General features: G+C 40.0%; 1 protein-coding gene across 1 annotated transcript in view; it reads right to left on the bottom strand.

Moving 5' to 3' along the window:
- Positions 1–9,535: 9,535 nt before the first annotated feature.
- DNAJC5B (DnaJ heat shock protein family (Hsp40) member C5 beta) overlaps positions 9,536–18,552 on the bottom strand; it is a 47,821-nt gene continuing 38,804 nt past the window's right edge. Inside the window, exon 4 of the mRNA XM_061171986.1 lies at positions 9,536–9,630. Coding sequence (XP_061027969.1) covers positions 9,536–9,630 — 95 coding nt within the window. The remainder of the gene's footprint in view (positions 9,631–18,552) is intronic.

Genomic DNA, 18,552 nt, shown 5'->3' with positions numbered 1-18,552 from the left:
GCCCATGGGTTTTTTTTCCTCTTCTTTTCTCTTTAATCTTCTGTTGATTTACACCTTTGACATTTGTATTCGTCAACCCTGTGGCTTGTTAGCATCAGAACCTCTCTGAAGACCAAACTTGCCTGTGTGGCCAGCAGAGGAAGCCTGGAGGACAGATCTCAGGTGACGTGGGAGTTTGTGAGGCCGAGAGGTGTCCTCCTGCACACACTTGTAACAATTCAAATTGCTTTCCTTCCATGTTTCTCTTGGCGGAGAGAAACGCCATCACGCTTACTGCTCTTTTGGATTCTTGGTATACAGCGGCTCCCCATTCACTCTGGGAATGGTGCCTCTGTGCTGTGTATATGTGTGTGCTGCATGCACACACACGGGTGTTGGTGCAGCTCACCAGCGAGTGTGCAGCAGGCAAATGTGAAGGTGTCCCCTGCTTCTCTGTAGTCACACAACTCGCTTCCCTGTGTTTCCCTCAAGTTGTCCTTTGGGGTGTTTTTGCAGCCTGTTAGTGGAGGCTGAGCTGCTAAGGTCTGAAAATGGAGCCCCAGATGGGGAGTTTGCCGTGGGGAAGGGCCACACTGACTGACTGCATGATCTTGGAGACCACATTTTGCTGGGAATGAAAGGACCCCCGCCCTGAGCAGGATGCTTAGTTATTGGGAGGTGGCGGGCAAGGCACAGCCCAGCCGGAGCACAGGTTGATTGGCTGGCTGCTCTCTGGGACAGGTGGCCCCACTGGCATCCTGTGGGTTCCGAGCAGGTTGAGATGTGGGTATCTCCACGGGAAGCTCAAACCAGGCCGGAACAGCTGTCTGCCAAAGATACAGGAGTATGCAAAGTCCCCCTTCTCTCCTCACCCCCACCTTCCCTCGAGTCTTGGTGAGTCTTGGTTCGTTTGGTAGCCGGGGATATGGATCTAGGGTGCCGTTGCTGGGTCACCTGCCTGTTGCCACACCCCCACCCACCCCGAGGGTGTGAGACAGCAGGGAGTCCAGCTCGATGATTGGCCGCAAGGGGTCATGTAGCCTGGGTGTGGCTGAGAGTCTGCCTGCCTGTCTGGCTCTGTCTGGGTGTCTGAGTTACCAAAACGCGTGTTGTTTGTTCCTCTTCATCCTCTTCCGAGACGGTTGTTGTTTTCAAGCTTGACGGTGAGAGAAAAGCTTGTATGAAATCCTGCCTTTGCCTCCCCACCTCCCCCCAAATAAAAGGGGGCGTAAACATTGGTCCACTGGAGAAGCCCCGGGGGGTGTGGGGGGGTGGAGCCTGCCTGCTGAAAGGGCAGTGCCGCTGGGGCCGGGGCCGCACTAGAGCTCACACCGGAGCACCTGCTTTCTATGCACTCACAGAACACCCCATTCCCAGCAGAGCAGAGGTGCCCAGGCCACCACAGCGCCAAGCCAGGGGCTCACGATGGCTTTTTGTCTGAGGGCCCTGTTGGGCCCAGACTGGTGCCACTGTTGCTGCCAACCTCCGGGGACACCGCCACCCTGGAGCCCACACGTGCCCAGCCGCTCTGCTCACTGGATAGCCCTCAGAGCATCACATCTCCAGCTGCCCCTGCAGGATCATGGGAGGCTTTACACCCGCTGGTCTCCGGGCTTCCTCATCTCCCCCACACTAGGTGCCCCTTCCCCTTTTCCCAGGAGGGGCTGCCTGCCGTTATTCAGCAGTGGCTTCATAGGTCACCGTCAGTGGGTCTGGCCCTGCCAGAAGGATCCTGCTCCCCCTCTTGCTTTTAGGCAGTCTCACCTGGCAAGGTAATTGTCCCAAGCACGTTGGCTTCCCTCCCAAGAACAAACCCTTTCTGTACACATCTTTGGAGGGGTGAGCTCCTTGCAGAGGCCAGAGCGAGCGCAAGCTGCGGAATAGGGGTGGAAGGAGTCCACGGTTCCCCCAGGACCTGGCGGCTCTTAGTGCTATTCATCCTGCCTCTTCTCGCTGGTTTGGCTCTGAGCAAGTCCTTAGAGCCCCTCTTTTCCACTGCCTAGTGGGCCAGCAGGGGCTACCCTCTCAGCCCCAGTAGTCTGTTCCTCTTGGACTCTACCAAGTGGCAGGCTGCCTCTGGGCAGGACCACCAGTGTCTGGCACCCGCGAGGTGAGGCAGGCAGCATCCTTAAGGACCTGAGGCCAGCGGGGGAGGCAGAGGGGCTCAGGCTTGGGAGGAACCTGTGTGTGTGCACAGAGTGAGGCGTGCGTGGACGTGTGTGCACGCGTGCCTGCTTTTCTTCTTTTTGCCATGGGGACAGTTGAACTGGGGGCATTTTTCTACAAGAAACAGCCTTCTCTTCCCCCAGCAGGGACTGGCTGTTACGTAACGTCCATCAAAGGCATTTCCAGCCAGGAGAGAACCTCACCAAGACAGCTGGTGTGGCCCAAGGGTGGCCCAGGTGGGAAGTGGGCATAAGGATAAACCCCTCCCCAGATTCAATGGGAGCCCCAGCGGGAGAGGGTGGTGGCGTTGGCGGGGCCCAGAACTGCAAGCTGACTGCCCGCCCCACGCTGCCCCGCCTTTTCTCCGTCTCCTGGGGTGACTGCTGGAGCGGCAGTAGCTGCCCCCTCCGTCTGGGCAGTGGTGTGCAGCAAGAAGCTGGCTGGGTGTTTGTGGTGGGGCCTCCTGGTGCCTGGGAGGCGACGAAGATGAGGCGGTTTCTCCTGACTGTATACATGAATATTTGTATGATTAACACAGACTAAAGAAACCCTGAAGAAAAAAATAATCCAACTTCTCACTCGCTTGATTAACATTGCGGTTATCGGTCAGGCAAGAGAAGTGGCAGGTAGCCCTACGAAAGGCACACGGGCTTCCCGAGAAAGCAGGTGCTGCAGGTAGAAGGAGGAGGACACAGGGGAAGTCTTTAGGAATTTGCTCTTGAGGAATTTGAGGATTTCGAGTCTTTGAGGATTTACTTGAGGAAGTCACTGGGAATTAAGTAAGGGCCATTCCCTAGAGGAATCTTCTTGAGCGGCAAAGGGCAGTTGAAGAGAAAGGTAGATAATAAAAAGAGTGACAGGAGTGACAGTTCTTTTGAAAATAAAAGAACCCTGGGAAGGATCTGGGCAGGGAGGTGTAGAAGGTTTGTTTTCAAGAAGGACAAATGTAGTTGGAAATATAAGATCATTGTGGAGAGGCAATATAGTGCAGCTGTTAATGTCATGGACTTGAGGACCACCCTGCTCTGCCCCTCACTAACTGGGTGATCATGGCCACGTTACTTCACCTTTCTGTTTTCGTTTGTCTGAAAAATGGGGAATAATAATGCTGGTAGTACTTGTCCCACAGGTTGTTGTGAGCATTAAGTGAATACGTAAATATTAAATATATAGAGCTAATATAAAGCTCTTAGGACAGTGTCAGGTCCTGAGCACGGTGACTATTGGTTATTATTGTTCGTTCAACAGATTTTTAATTTATGAAAAATGAATCATGTTTTTTCAAATACAAATGCACCTGTGATACTAAAAACCAACACTTTCCACCTCCTTTCAAATCCTTTAGTTTGGGGGATGGGATGTGCTGAGAAGAGGTAAGAGAGAGAACTAAGAAAAGCCAGGAGATAAGCAGGGAAGTGAATCATTTTAAAATCTATTAAAACTTTACCCTCTTATTCAGAATAACATGTATCTTTCAGGTTTTGATAGCTGAAAATTAAATTTCCTGGTATGCTATATATTGAGTTAAAAAAATATGTTCCATGCTAAATACAATAAACTTTTGAAATGAAGGCATTTTATAGAAAATTTTTATGCTAATAAGTTAATCAGTATATAGGCAATACTTTTCATTGCTTGGTGGCTTTCATTTTTTTACTTTTATAAAGCTAATCTAGGTTAGCTTTAAAATATTGCTTTTTGCAATTATAATAGTTCTGAAAATATCAGTTTAGTAAATAGTTAATGTATATACATGCCCAAATAGATCATTCTAAAAAAATTAAAGAAAATTTTGGAATTTCATTCCCAAAGTGAATATCTGTACTAAAAAATTTCCCCCAATTATTCTTCACCAGAAAAGTGTGTCGTGGATGAAACTTTGAGAGGAGATGAATCTGGACATCTCAGGAGTAGAGATATTTGGGTACCAGAGCAGATTACTCAGAAGTAAGAAGAAAAAACCCTCCCAGGTAAGATCCTTCTTCCTGGCCCTGGGAACAGGGATGTGCCTGGGGGTTCTCAGGCATTGGAGAAGCTGATAATCAGATTTTCAGCTATGAGAAATCTCAGTTGGCAGCCCAGCTGTGAGCAGAATTAACCGCTGTCCTGTAACTACTGATATGCTTCTGGGAATTTAGTTTTGCTTCTTGGGGACAGCCCTGGAATAGCATGAAAATTCCAGAAAATTGTATCACATTTTGGCACTGAGCATGTTTAAGTCCCCTTTTGGAGCAAGACTTTTCTCAGAAATGGTATATGTTGTGAAAATTAATCAACAGGTATTTATTAGTCTCTTCATTTTTAGCACTGTGCAAAACACAGATGTAAATGCTGACTCTAAGATGTAGTTCCGGAAATCACTGCTAATTTGAGCCACCTACAATTTGGAAATGACTTTGTTTTACAGAAACTGGTTATATGTGACTGAATCTAAATTTCTGGCCCTTTGTGGTCTAGAACTGCTCAGGAATAATATGAAGATGACTGTTACTTAGGTGCTTAGGAGGGCTGCAGGCTGGAAGAAGAGGGGTTTTGGAGAGGAGGACTTGTGTTTCTTGAATAAAGGTCTTTCTCTGCTTGGAGAAGGACTGTTGCCTGGAAATGGACATTTGCCTTCTTATCAGTGAGGAGTAAGGGCTGGCTGGCTGCTGAAATTAAAAAAAAAGATAACTCTGAAATTGAGTCAGAGGTTTGATTGGGTGCCAAGCTAATGTATTAATTTTTCTATTAATTAACTTAATTAATTTTGCTATTAATATGCTAAGCCTCCCTAAAAACTAAGGATCCTAGCAGCTTCTGCATTTCTAGCAGGTAGGAATTTCTTTATTCTATGACACAGGTTAAAAATTTACTCATTTAACAAATATTCCCCAACTGTCTACCATGTGTCAGGCACTCTTTTAAGCAATGGGAATTCAGGGCACAAAACAGACAAAAATCTTAGGCCTTGTGGTGTGGGAGAAAGATAAAAAGGTATAAGGAGAGAAAGCAGAGAAGGAAAATAGGAAGCGTGAGGTGGAGCGTGCTAACAGCCCCAGGCAGGGGGTCTAGAAAGCCTGCAAAGAATGACGTTTGGGAGAAGATCTGGGGGAAGTCTCTTGATGGTGTGTTCTAAATTAAACTTTGGCTTAGAGCTGCAGTTTAACAGGATAGCAAGAAATTTCACTTCAGCTGGGTTTTGAGAGTCATTCCCCTTCTTCAGATGATAAGGGGTCTGCAAGGGTTTATGTCTTTGTCCCCTAAGTAAGTTTTGAGCCCCTCATCTTGCTCCAGCCTGGTTGCCCCTGAGGTCTCAGTGTTCAACCCTGTGTGGTTACTTGGAGGGGCCAGATGTGGGCCCAGGAATCTTAATGTCTACGAAGTCCTGACTTAATTTTGTCACCCAGGTATCCAAGTGCTATCTCACCAGAGCCTCTCCCCTGTGGGGACACAAGTCTGGGCTATTCTGGGAACTCCCCACAAAACTCTCCAACCTGTCTTTAGTCTAGAGGCCCCTCATGATGGGGGTACTTCTCTTCCTAAAATTTCAGCACACATCTTTTTTTCTTTCTTTTTTTTCTGGCCGCGCCGCATGGCTTGTGGGGTCTTAGTTCCTCGACCAGGGATTGAACCTGGGCGTAAGAGCGTGGAGTCCTAACCACTGGACCACCAGTGAGTTCCCAGCACTCACCTTTCCAACAGCCCAAACAAAAGCGTACATAGGTGGTTGTTTTCCATGTGTCTGACTACCTTTGTTTTTAACCTCTGAGGCTAGGGCAGCAAGGGAGTGACCTTTTAAAGATAAATCAGGAGAGCACTCATTCCTTCGAGTGAGATTCCTAAAGTACTAAGGACAAACCAAAATTAATGTCTAATAAATTACCTTGCCATTCATTCAAATAATGTGGTCTCTACAAATTAGTTCTATTTGTCAGTATACTCAGAGAACTGAATGAAAAATACTTTTGTTCCCCCTTTGCCTATTAGCGTTATGATTATTTGTGCTTGACGTTGGAGGGGGGAAGACATTCCTTTACTAATATCCTGTTACCCAGACTATTTCCTGTCTCTCCCTTCTCCACCCCACACCAGTTGGGGTAGATTGCCAAAAGTTCAGTTTATCTAAAAATTCCAGTAAATGTGAAAGTAGAGAGTTGACAATGGTGAGCAGAGATTAGGAGACTAAAACAGAGAAATGAAGGTCAAGTGTAAGAAAGGTGGAAGTGGGAGGAGGGGGACAGGGAAGGAGACGGAGTGTTGAGAAATGGAAGAGAAGGGACAAAGCAGAAAATAAAATTAAAGAGACAGGATGAGGGAGTGAAACAAAAGAGAAATATAGAATAAGGAGTCAGAAGGACAAGGAAGAAGCAAGTGAGGAGCACTGATTCAGTGTTAAACTCATACGGTTCTGGAGGTCAGAAGTTTAACACGGGTGTCAGTGGGCTGAAATCAAGGTGTTGCTAGGCTGTGTTTCCTTCTGGAGGCTCTAGAGGAGAAACCATTTCCTTGAGTTTTCCAGCTCTCGGAGGCTGCCTGCACACCTTGGCTCATGGCCCTTTTCCTCTTCCATCTGTAAAGCATACCTCTAGTCATTCTCTGATCTTCAATTGTATCTCTCTCTTACCATTCTTCTGTAGTCACATCTCTCTCTCCATAGTCAGGAAAGGCTCTCCATTTGTAAGGACCAGAGTGATTAGATTGGGCCCACTTGGATAATCCAGTATAATCTCCCTATCTTAAGGTCGTTAATAATCACATCCATAAAATCTGTTTTGCCATGAAAGGCCTGAGAATTAGGATGTGCACATCTGGGGGGACCATTATTGTGCCTGTCACAGAGATCAGGTAGCCTTAATTGGAACCCTTTCTATAGGTCAGAAGATCAGCCAGTGCATTGCCAGGTAAGTGTATTTCCAGACCAGGCCATGTCAAATGTGTTTTAGTCTACATACCATTTGAAATGTAGAAATAGAATGTCATTTATGCTCAAGGAAATAAAATGTGTGTATTTTGGTAAATAAAAATGCATATATATTTTTATGTTCTGATGTAAGACAGCAAAAAAATAAATGGTTGACCTATGAAACCTTATATGAAATCCCCTTCTCTGATAGCCTGGAGACCAGGATTAGGTAGTGAGCCACTGAAGTGGCAGTTTATTTAACCCTGCATGAACCGGAGCCATGCAACCATTACTGAGGATCATGGTCAGCATGTCCTTTTCCTTGATGCTTCTATGCTAAGATGCTTGTGGATTCAGAATAATAGCAGGTGATTCCAGATGGCAACTCCACAAGATGCTTACGTGGCCCCTCCTCAGCTGGAGAGTTGATCCTTGTTTCTATGTAGCTAAGGGGCATTCTGTAGAATTCATTCCCTCACTCAGAGACATCCATGTGCATGCATTTGCCACAACCGTGGTAACTAGAAACTAGCCCTATGTGGGAAACATTGGCCAGAATGCCTCCAGGAATTCCACCATCTGATTCTGATTCTAATTCCTGCCCTATTCTCATCGCAACCACTCTTGTACCAGCTCTCTGGGAAAGCTGGGAGTGGAAGTAAAAAATTCCATGTGAGAAAGAAAAAAGAGGTCTGGGAGAGAAGGAGAAGATGAGCTTTGTGACTTGTAAGTTCCTATTCAAAAACAGGACTGATGTTTTGCTTAGAGTCCTCAGGAAGGAAATGTAGTGGCTCAAATTATCCCCAGATGGGGCTGTTTATCTCATTGCTCCCTTCAAATGGAAAGTAGCACTCAATTGTTGAGTAGAGCTCTGAGCACTTACTGGTCACTGGCACTGTTAGTATTGGGTATTTTCATGGGTCTTGTTGGATGAGAGAGTTTATATACATAAGAAGTCACAGTACATTTGTCTGTGTGTATCAACATATACAAACTCATGTAAAACCATCTTATACTTGTTAAATACTTGACTTTTCAGAGTCCTTTCACTTCAACTATTTCACCTGGTCTTGCAGCAATTAGGAATATGAACAGAGAAGATATGAAAACAGAGTCAGAGAGATTAGCCATATTATTCTCATCTCACTTGGTCACAGGGCTAGTTTGTGAGCACTTAGATTAGAACCAGGTTCTTAATTTTCAAACCAGGGCTCTTTCTACTTAATTATGTCGACTGAAAAAAAAATTCCAGTAACTCAAGAGTTAGAGCAGCGTTTTAGTTATGTCAGAACTATCAGCTGTAACACCAATTCCCACTTACAATGTATATTTAACTTTAATTAACGGTAATTTGGTGGTGAGGCAGAATAAGAAACAAAGAAAAAAGGAAACGGCATTTCATGCAGTGTTACATAAAAACATAACAAGATCTTGAAAAATGCAATATTACATAAAGAACTAAGGAAGACCTGGAAAAAAACAAACACTTGCTGCTTACTATTTTTAGAAATAGCATATGGTTTCTACCACATGATGAATTTTTGGATCAAACAAGTAAATGCAGAGATGACCTCTGAGCATAAATGTTCAACGTGCACAGAGCAGAACATTTTCTGGTCAGTGTTATTAATCCCAGTGAAAATGGGGTGAGTGATATGCCTTTAAATTTAAATTTAGGCTGTAGAATTTAGAATTCTGTCCTTTACCTCATGTGGATCTTTTTCTTAGTCTGGCTAATCTAAGCCTGTTGGACAAAAATTATTTTAACTTAAAATTGTCAAACACATTGTTTGGGGCTGGTTTGGGCCCAGAATGATTTTCTGGATCATTTATAACATTTAACCAGGCTGAAGTTTTGTTTTTGTTTTTATGCCAATCTACAAGTACACACAAAACTTCTTCCTTCCTGGTTTTATTTGTCAGTTTTCAGTAAGTGACAATTTGTAATTTTTCAAAAATATACTTTAAAATAATGCGATTTGTCTTTACCTAATAATTTCTTCCTGCCTTTGAAATATTTCTGTAGCCATATTGAATATGACAGGAAAAATCTCCACACACACAAAAAATTCCTCCTAAATTCTCATGTATGTTTTGCTGATGATATTTAAAGGCAGATATGAATACTACATTTAGTTAAATAGATGAAAAGTGGTTTCGGTTTTGAAATACTACTTTAGTCTATAAGGAATGAGGTCTGGCTCACATAAAGGGCAGGCTCATAAGCCTGTCCAATGCCACTGTCTTACCTCATGCAAGGAGCATAAAACAACTCTTCAGGTCTTTATTCATTAAAATGGAATGTGTGTTTCCATTAGGAGTTCTACTCAAAGAGTGAATCTGCATACTGAGAAAATTATGTAGCAATCATCTTTCCTTAACCTAAAAATAAAATACAAATGTGGAAAAGTTCACAGCATTTCATGTCCCCTACCCTCCCCCATCAAGACCACCTGGAGACATGACTGAACCAAGAGGAGGTACTGCGGACCCTCATTGGGCTCAATATTAAGAGTCTGTGCAATAACTTCGAGGTCCTTCTCTGATTAGCTGTGTTTTCTCATTTGCATTTGTAGGCTGGAGGACAACTGGAAAGTCCATATCTAAAAATAAACAAAGAAAACCAGTAAACACCCTCTTATGTTACATTTCATTTAATGGGGCAAGTGGTAGATATTTTTGTTGAAATGATGATTAGCAAATCAATTCAATTCCTAAGATACTAAGGATCCTACCTTTTAAGGGACTTCAAAAGGGAGGATACACTGTCTTTATTCTTCATTTAAGTTCTGTTAGTTATAGAATTATAAAACCAAAGCACTAAGCCCAGATTTCACTTTGAGGCAATTTCTAAAGCTGATAAACTTGAGCTTTAGTTTTCACCATTTTGTGGGGATGAGGACAGGGCTGCCACCCATGTCATATAGACTACAGTGTGTATCTATATGAAAAATACCTCTAGAATCGTGCAGTGGACAATTGCATATATGGCTCTGGTTGGGAGAGAGGTCAAAACGCAGAGTTTGCTTAGGTAAAGAGTCTAATAGGAAGCTCTCCACATAAAGCTAGTACCCCAAATGGTTATGTGCTATGTAAATCACCATACCCTTAAATCTGCAAGGAAATTTGCTAGTCTTGAGTTTTGATGAGGAAGTGAAGAGCTCCCTTAAAAATGTCTGTTAGCAAGCTAATGAGCACACAATTTGACAGGTCAAATTTACAATACCTGTGTGTTCTAAGAAACCTCAGGCTGATAATTTAGTTTAAAATGGTCCAGTGCAAAAGCACAGAGCAGAAGTGAATGGCCCCAACCTTCAACCCAGGCCTCAAAGAATCCCCCCCAAATTGCAAGAAACATAAACTCATAGTAAAAAACATAGAGATGGGAGAGATAGGGAGAAATAGAGAGAGAGGGAGAGAGATGGGGGGAGGGGGAACATTACACATAGAAACAATGCACACTGAGTGAGAGCCAGTAGAAACAACAGAAAGCCAGTCAGACCCAGAAAGACTTCAAATCCTGCACTTACCAGACACAGAATAAGAAAGAATTAGATTTGTTTTTCAATTGATCAAATGGATTTTGAAATTAATAATAAAAAATCTCTTTTAGACATTAAAACATCTGAAATTTTTAAAACTTGATGAATGGGTTTAACAGCTAAAGAGAGAATTAATGGAATAGAAGACAAATTTGAGGAGATTAATCAGAATGTGACACAGGGAAACAAAGATATAAAATAGGAAAGAGGCTAAAGGACATGAAGAATAGAGTGATATTCTGACTTATATTTAATAAGACTTTCGTAAAGAAATGAAAAGAAAAGAAGAGTCGAGGTAATATTTGACGATTTAATGGCTGAGAATTTCCTGGAATTGATAAAAGATGCCAATCCACAGATTCAAGAACCAACTAGGATAAATTAAAGAGAAATTCATATTTAAACATCTTAGTGATATTGAAGAACACCAAGGATAACGGTTTTTAAAGCAATCTCACTTTCCAGTAGCAGATATGGAAGCCAGAAAACTATGAAATTATATTTACAATATACTATAAGAAGATATCAACCTAAATTTGTTGATAAACCCTCTTATTGCTACATTTATTTTTTTAAGCATGATTTACAGGTATTTTCAGACAGTAAAAACAGAAGTTGTGCCACCAGCAGACCTAATTTAAAAGTTATAATTCAGACAGAAAGAAGTGTTATCATATGGAAAAATTTGTGCTGTATATAGAAATGATTAGTAGATTTGTAAGTAAAACTAAACAATTATGTATTATATGAAGCAATAATAATTTATGAGACTTAAAATTGAGATAAAATTATGACAATAGTATGTAAATCAGAAAGGAGATGATCAGAATTAAAGAGTTATAAAGTTCTTGTATTGTTCAGGAGAGGGTAAAGATAAGAATTAACTTTCAACTTTGGTAACTTAAGTATGCTTGATACATTTTTAAGGCAGCCCTAAAAAAATAGAACAGAGAATATAATTTCCAAACTGGAGGAGAGAAAGAAATGGAATGTGAAAAAAAAATTCTATCAGTACAGAAGAAAGAAAAAAAGGAAAGAAAATAGAAACAGAAAAAATATGCCAACTTAAAGTGATAATTATAATAATAAAATATTAACAGAAAGCATGTATATAGTACTTATTATGTGTCTAGCACTGTTCTCAGTGCTTTATGTGTATTAACTCAATAATAGTACTACAAGGTAGGGTAATTATGATAGCTATTTTACAGATAAACTGAGGGACAGAATGTTTTAAGTAACTAGCCTGCATTACACAGGTAGTAAGGAATAGAGCTAGTATTAAAAACTGGGTAGTATTTCTCAGAATCTGTTTTCTTAAAGACTGTGCTATACTGTCTCTCTCAAAGAGTAAGTTCATAGAAAAAAACATATATCATTAGTTATAAAAAATACAAATGGACTCTATTTAAAAGAAAAAACATGGCCAGACTGAATAAATCCCCCCAGCAATATGCTGTTTACAAAGGACACATCAAAAAACATAAGGACAAAAAAACGTTGAGAATAAAAGGATGGAAACATATTTACTACACAAACACTAATGAAAAGAAAGCTAATATAACTGTATTTTAAAAACAAAGTATGAGACAAAAAGCATTGCTAGAGCTAGAGGCTAACTACATAATAATAAAATATTCAATTAACCAAGTAGCCATAAAATTCTAAACTTATATATGCTAATAACATAGCCTCAAAATATAGGAAGCAAAAATTGACAGAACTTTATAGAGAAATAGAAAAATCCATCAGCACAGTGGAAGACTTGAATGCTTCTCTCAGTAACTGACGGATAAAGCAAGCAAAAAAATCTTTAAGGATATAAAGGATTTGAGAAGTGTAATGTTGTGAACTGAATCGTGTCCCTGCCCCCCCACCCCCTTCATATGTTGAAGTTCTAATCCCCAGTCCCTCAGAATGTGACCATATTTGGAGAGGAGGTCTTTAAAGAGGTAATTATGTTAAAATGAGGTCCTCAGAGTGGGCCTTAGTCCAGTATGACTTGTGTACTTAGGACACAGTCATACATAGAGGGAAGGCCTTGTGAAGACACAAGATGAAAATGACCATCTACATGCCAAGAAGAGCGGCCTTAAGGAAACCAATCCTGTGACACCTTGATCTTGGGTTTCTAACCTCCAGAATTGCCAGAGAATAAATTTCTGTTTTTCAAATCACCCAGTCTGTGGTACTTTGTTACAGCAGCCCTAGCAAACTAATACATACAACAAATTAGCTTTATTTAATAGTCATACATGGAACAGTGAACCTAACAAATGCAAAATGTACTGTTTTGAAGCAGTGTGGAACATATGTAAAATCAATTAAGTTCTAGGCTCTAAGCAAGCCTCAAGACATTTCAAAATATTGTTTCATGCTGTCCACATTTTCTGATAATCAGTTCAGTTAGACACAAACAATAATAAAGAATGAGAAAAGACCCCACAGGTTTACAAATTAAGACACATATAGACCTAACTTATAGATTAAAGAAAAAATCATAATGGAAATAAGAAAATATTTTAAACTTAGATTATAAGAACATATATGTACGTGTGTGTATGTAAAGCCAAACTGGTACTTACAGAAAAATTTATAGCCTTAATGGCTTAATATCAGAAAAGAAGAAGGACTGAAAATTAAGAAGTATAAAAATTAAGTTAGAAAATTAACAACAATAAATTAAGAGAAATAATAAAAAATAGAAATTAAGTAGAGAGAATATACAGGAGAATCAATAAAACTGACAATATTTGAGAAGAATAAAATTTTCAAATATCTGGTGAGAATGGCTAAAAAAGGAAAGCAGAAATAACCAATATAAGGAATGAAAAATGGGACAAAAATGCAGATACTATAGATGTGTAAAAGGTAACAAGAGGAAATTTTGAAGAACTAATTGTTTTAATAAAGAAGAAAGGAAACCTAAATGGCCTATAAACATTAAATGTATTGAATCAATAATTTAAAATTTGTATAAAAACACATTAGCCCAGAAAGGTCTACACAGTCCTGTAGAAAGAAATAAATCCAGTAATACACAGACTTTTCAAGAGTTAAAAGGGAACACTCCTAATTTATTTTATGAGGCATAATCTTGATATAGAACCCATAAGGAAAGTTTGAGATGGGAAAATGATAGGCCAGTCTCACTCATTAACATAGATGCAAACATCTAAAACAAAATATTAGCAAACACATTTCATAAAAAAATAAAATATTTAATGCATTATGACTGCTTTGGGTTTATCTCAGGAATTCAGGATTGTTTTAACGTTGGGAAACAATTCATATAGTTCTTCACGTGAACAATTTAAAGGAGAAAAATCACTACCATCTCAATTGGTGAAGAAAAAAGTATTCTAACAAAATAGTAATAGAAGACAACTTTCTTAACCTGATCAAAAGCCTACAGCAAACTTCACAGTCATTATGCAATCTTGAAAGCATCTTCTCTTCAACATTTTACTGGCAGTCTCAACAAACACAGAAAGGCAAGGAAAAGGCTAAAAAAATGATAAGGGAAGGGAAGGAAGAATCAAAACTATCACTATTCACAAATGATATAGATAGGTATGTAGAAACCCTAAAGAATTTACAGATAAATAATTAGAAATAGAGAGTTTAGCTAGTTTCTTGGATTCGAAATCAATGTTAAAAAAAAAGTACATTTCTATATACTAAAAAACAAGTCAACAACTAATATATAATAATTTATTTATAATTGTATGAAAATGGATAAAGTATTAGGCATCAATGCAACCAAAGATATAAAAGAGATATCTTTATTGAAAGCCAATGAAGAAAACCTAAATAAATGGAGAGGTATACCATGTCACATATTAGAGGACTCACATTCTTTAAAGATGTCAATTCTTCCTAATTTATCTACAGTCACTGCAATTCTAATCAAGATCCCAAATATTTTGTTTAAAGAAATTTTGGTACAGGACTTAACAAAGCTTATTCTAAAATTTATATAGAAAAGCAAAAGGCCAAGGATATGTGAGAGTGTCCTGAAGAACAAACTAGGAAGAGTTGCCTGAACAGTGTTATGAATTATTATAAATGGGCCTGGTGTTGCATATAGATAGACAAAATGACCAATGGACCAGAACAGAAAGCCCAGAAACTGTTCCATATATCTATTAAAACTTAATGTATGTCAAAACCAAGACTAGAAATCAGTGTGCTGGACAATTTGTTTTCTATATGGAAAAAAATGAAATTGGAACCCTACATCATACCACTTGCAGAAATCAATTCCAGGTTATTGAACGCGTAAACATGAATAGCAAAACTATGAAACTTTGAGAAGAGCATATAGGAGAACACCTTTTTATCCTTGGGATAGGGAAAGATTTCTTAATCAAAACACAGAAATCACTAAGCATAAAGGCAAAGATTGACATTTTGACTACATTAAAATCAAGAACTTTGGCTTATCAAAAGATACCATAAAGAGTGAAACACCAGGTCACAAACTGGGAAAATTCATTTTAAACAAACATGATCAACAGAGTCAATACCCGTGCCCCAAAAAGAGTCAGTAAGAAAAAAGCAAATGATATAATAAAAACCTGCAAAAGACTTGAATAGGCATTTCAAAGAAAGAGAAACCCAAACAACCAGTAAGATTATGAAAGGATTCAAGGAGAAAAAAATTAAAACCACAATGGTATACCATTTCCCATCCACCAGACTGACACACATTTATAGTCTAGTGATGGCAAGGATGTGAAGCAGTAGGAACTCTCATTAGCTAGTGGAAATTAGTGCAGCAACTTTGTAGAACAACTTGGTGTTATCTAATAACTTGTAGATATGCATACCTTTTGACTAAGGTATTCCACTCCTGTGTATATATTGGGTTGGCCAAAAAGTTCATTCAGTTAATGAATACGTTGTTCAATAAAGTTCTTGGTGAAAATGAAAAAGGTGTCTTTTATTTTTACTTAAAACCGAACAAACTTTTTGGCCAACCCAATACCTAGAAAACTCTAGCACTCGTGCACCAGGAGACATTCATAACAAGAGTATTTGTAATAGCCCTGTTTGTAATGGCAAAAAAGTGGATTTGGATACCCAAATATCCACTAGCAGTAGAATGGATAAATAAATTTTATGGGATATTCTCATAGAAGAATATTATACAACAGTGAAAAATGAATGAAAGACAATCACAGTACAAATGAAGTTCAGAAATACGATGTTGAGTGAAAAAAAAGTTGAAGGATAATTGTTGAGTATAAGTTCATTGATTTAAAGTTCAGAAATGTAAAACCAAACAATAAACTGATTAGGAACATAAATATATATAGTTGTAATACTAAAAAGAATAGTAAGAAAATGGGGTGGAAACAACCTAAGTGTTCATTGATGGATGAGTGGATAAAGAAAATGTGGTGTATGTATACAGTGGACTAGTGTTCAGCCATCAAAAAGAGGGAAATCCTGCTATTTGTGACAACATGGATGGATTTTGAGTGCATTATGCTAAATGAAGTAAGTCAAATAGAGAAAGACAAATACTGTATGATCTCACTTATATATGAATCTAAAAAAACAAAAACAACCCAAAGTCATAGAAAAAGAGATCAGATTTGTGGTTACCAGAGGCAGAGGGTGAGGGGACAAGGAATTGGATGAATGTGGTTAAAAGGTACAAACTTCCAGTTCTAAGACAAATAAATACTGGGGATGTAATATACAATATGATGACTACAGTTAACACTGCTCTGTGGCATATTTGAAAGTTGCTAACAGAGTAGATCCTAAAAGTTCTCATCACAAGGAAAAGAACATTTTTTTCTTTTTTTGTGTGTCTATATGAGATGGTAGATATTAACTAAACTTATTGTGGTGATCATTTCACAATATATGTAAGCCAAGTCATTATGCTGTACACTTTAGACTTATACAGTGCTGTATGTCAATTAAATAGAAATTTTAAAAAGGAAAATGATTACAGATGATTTAGGATAACAGTTACCTCTAAATAGGGAACAACAAGCAAAGAACTTAAAGGTAATGGCACATAATGTTCGTTTGTATGTTCCTGATAAGCAAAAACAATAAGGGATAAAATAGTTAAGTGAATTACCCCCAAAATCTCTACCGGTAACTAATAGAGTCGGGGCTTGAAATGGGACTGACTTCAAAGCCCTTTTCTGTCTTAGCTACTAATAGTGTACTGCTCTCAAGGTAGCTGCATAAAAGACTGATAATCAACTTGCCCATTTCCCCACACTTTGTGAATACTGATGCTTTGTGGTATCTTCTACTCCCTGCCATGGGTGAATTTGCAGGAAACAAACAACCTTCTCCTTCTCTGAAGAAAGGGTGTTTAGTTTCTTTCTGTAGTCAAATCCCCTCTCTCCTCTACTACAGATATTTTTTAATTGAAGTGAGATTCACATAACATAAAAGTAACCATTTAAAGTGAACGATTTGGGACTTCCCTGGTGGTGCAGTGGTTAAGAATCCCCCTGCCAATGCAGGTGACACGGGTTCGAGCCCTGGTCTGGGAAGATCCCACATGCCACGGAGCAACTAAGCCCGCGCGCCACAACTACTGAGCCTACGTGCCACAGCTACTGAAGCCCGCGCACCTAGAGCCTGTGCTCTGCAACAAGAGAAGCCACCGCAATGAGAAGCCCACGCACCACAACAAAGAGTAGCCCCCGCTCGCCATACTAGAGAAAGCCCGCACGCAGGAATGAAGACCCAACGCAGCCAAAAATAAATAAAATTAAATTTAAATAAATAAATAAAGTGAACAATTTAGTACATTCACAGTGTACCAAATATATAATTCACTGCCTCTATCTAGTTGCAGAACATTTCTCCAAAAGGAGACCCATTAGACAGTTGTTCCCTGTTCCTCTTTTCCCCCCAGGCCCTGGCAACCACCAGTATGCTTTCTGCCTCTATGAATGTCCCTAATCTGGATATTTCATGTAAATGGAATCATACAGTGTTTGTCCTTTTGTGTCTGGCTTCTTTCACTTAGCATAATGTTTCCAGGTTCATCCACCCTGTAGTGTGTATCAGTACTTCATTCCTTTTTATGGCTGAATAATATTTCACGTGTACCTTTTTGCGTTTTCTTCCTCAGAACCTCCTGGGTTTCTCGCAACTCCCTTTCCCCTCTTCCTAGTTAAAATCCTGCTGTTCTTGCTCTTATCTAGCAAACTGTCCAGGATTCCAGCTGCTTTCCATCCATCACATTTCACTTCGGTGGTCTGAGCCCTTGTCTGGGTATACCCCAGTTTGGGGTTATTTGCAAATATGCTCTCTGTGTAACTTCCTCTTCATTCAGTTCCTTGATCAAACTGTTCACTAGAACAGCCTAATGTGACTATCCCTGCCTTGCTTGGCATCTAGAGCTCCATTCACCATTATCCACAGGATGCTGGGAGGTGCTGCGCCAGATGCTGTGCTGGTGTCAAGATTCCTCCCTTCTAGGGTTCTCCTTCCCCATAATCTCCCACCCCTAACTCCTCCTCATTCTTTACGTTTTCGGCTTTAAATGTCACCTCCTCTGGGAAGCTGTCCTCACCTGCATCCGGGTCAGGCCCGCCTAGTGTTCACTGTCACAGCCCCGTTGCTTCTCCTTTGGCAGACTTATCATACCTGTAAGTTAGCTAGCTCATTGTGTGACTATTTGTTGAGTACTTGTCTTCCCATCTCCTCTGCGATACTGTAAGGTCCAAGACAGCAGGGACCGCGTCTTTCTTTTCTCTAGCCCCTAGTGTAGTGTCGGGCAAATATTAAGTGCTCAATGAATGTTTTCTGTGAAAAGACTGTCTTGATAAACCTGTCTAGTAAATGTGCTCACTGAACTTTAGCAGGCAAAATCTGAAGAAACCTTGGGTCCACTTTGAGCAGCTTCTGGGCTAGCGTTGTGAGCTGACTCACTTGTCCTGCTCTCCCGGCCCAGGGCCTTGATGGTGCTTACTTGTTATTTTCCTATAAAGAAGC

The sequence above is a fragment of the Eubalaena glacialis genome, chromosome 17 (genome assembly GCF_028564815.1).
Source record: "Eubalaena glacialis isolate mEubGla1 chromosome 17, mEubGla1.1.hap2.+ XY, whole genome shotgun sequence".
Classification (NCBI taxonomy): domain Eukaryota; kingdom Metazoa; phylum Chordata; class Mammalia; order Artiodactyla; family Balaenidae; genus Eubalaena; species Eubalaena glacialis.
Note: the sequence above shows the minus strand (reverse complement) of the source record. Positions and strands in the feature narration are given on the sequence as shown.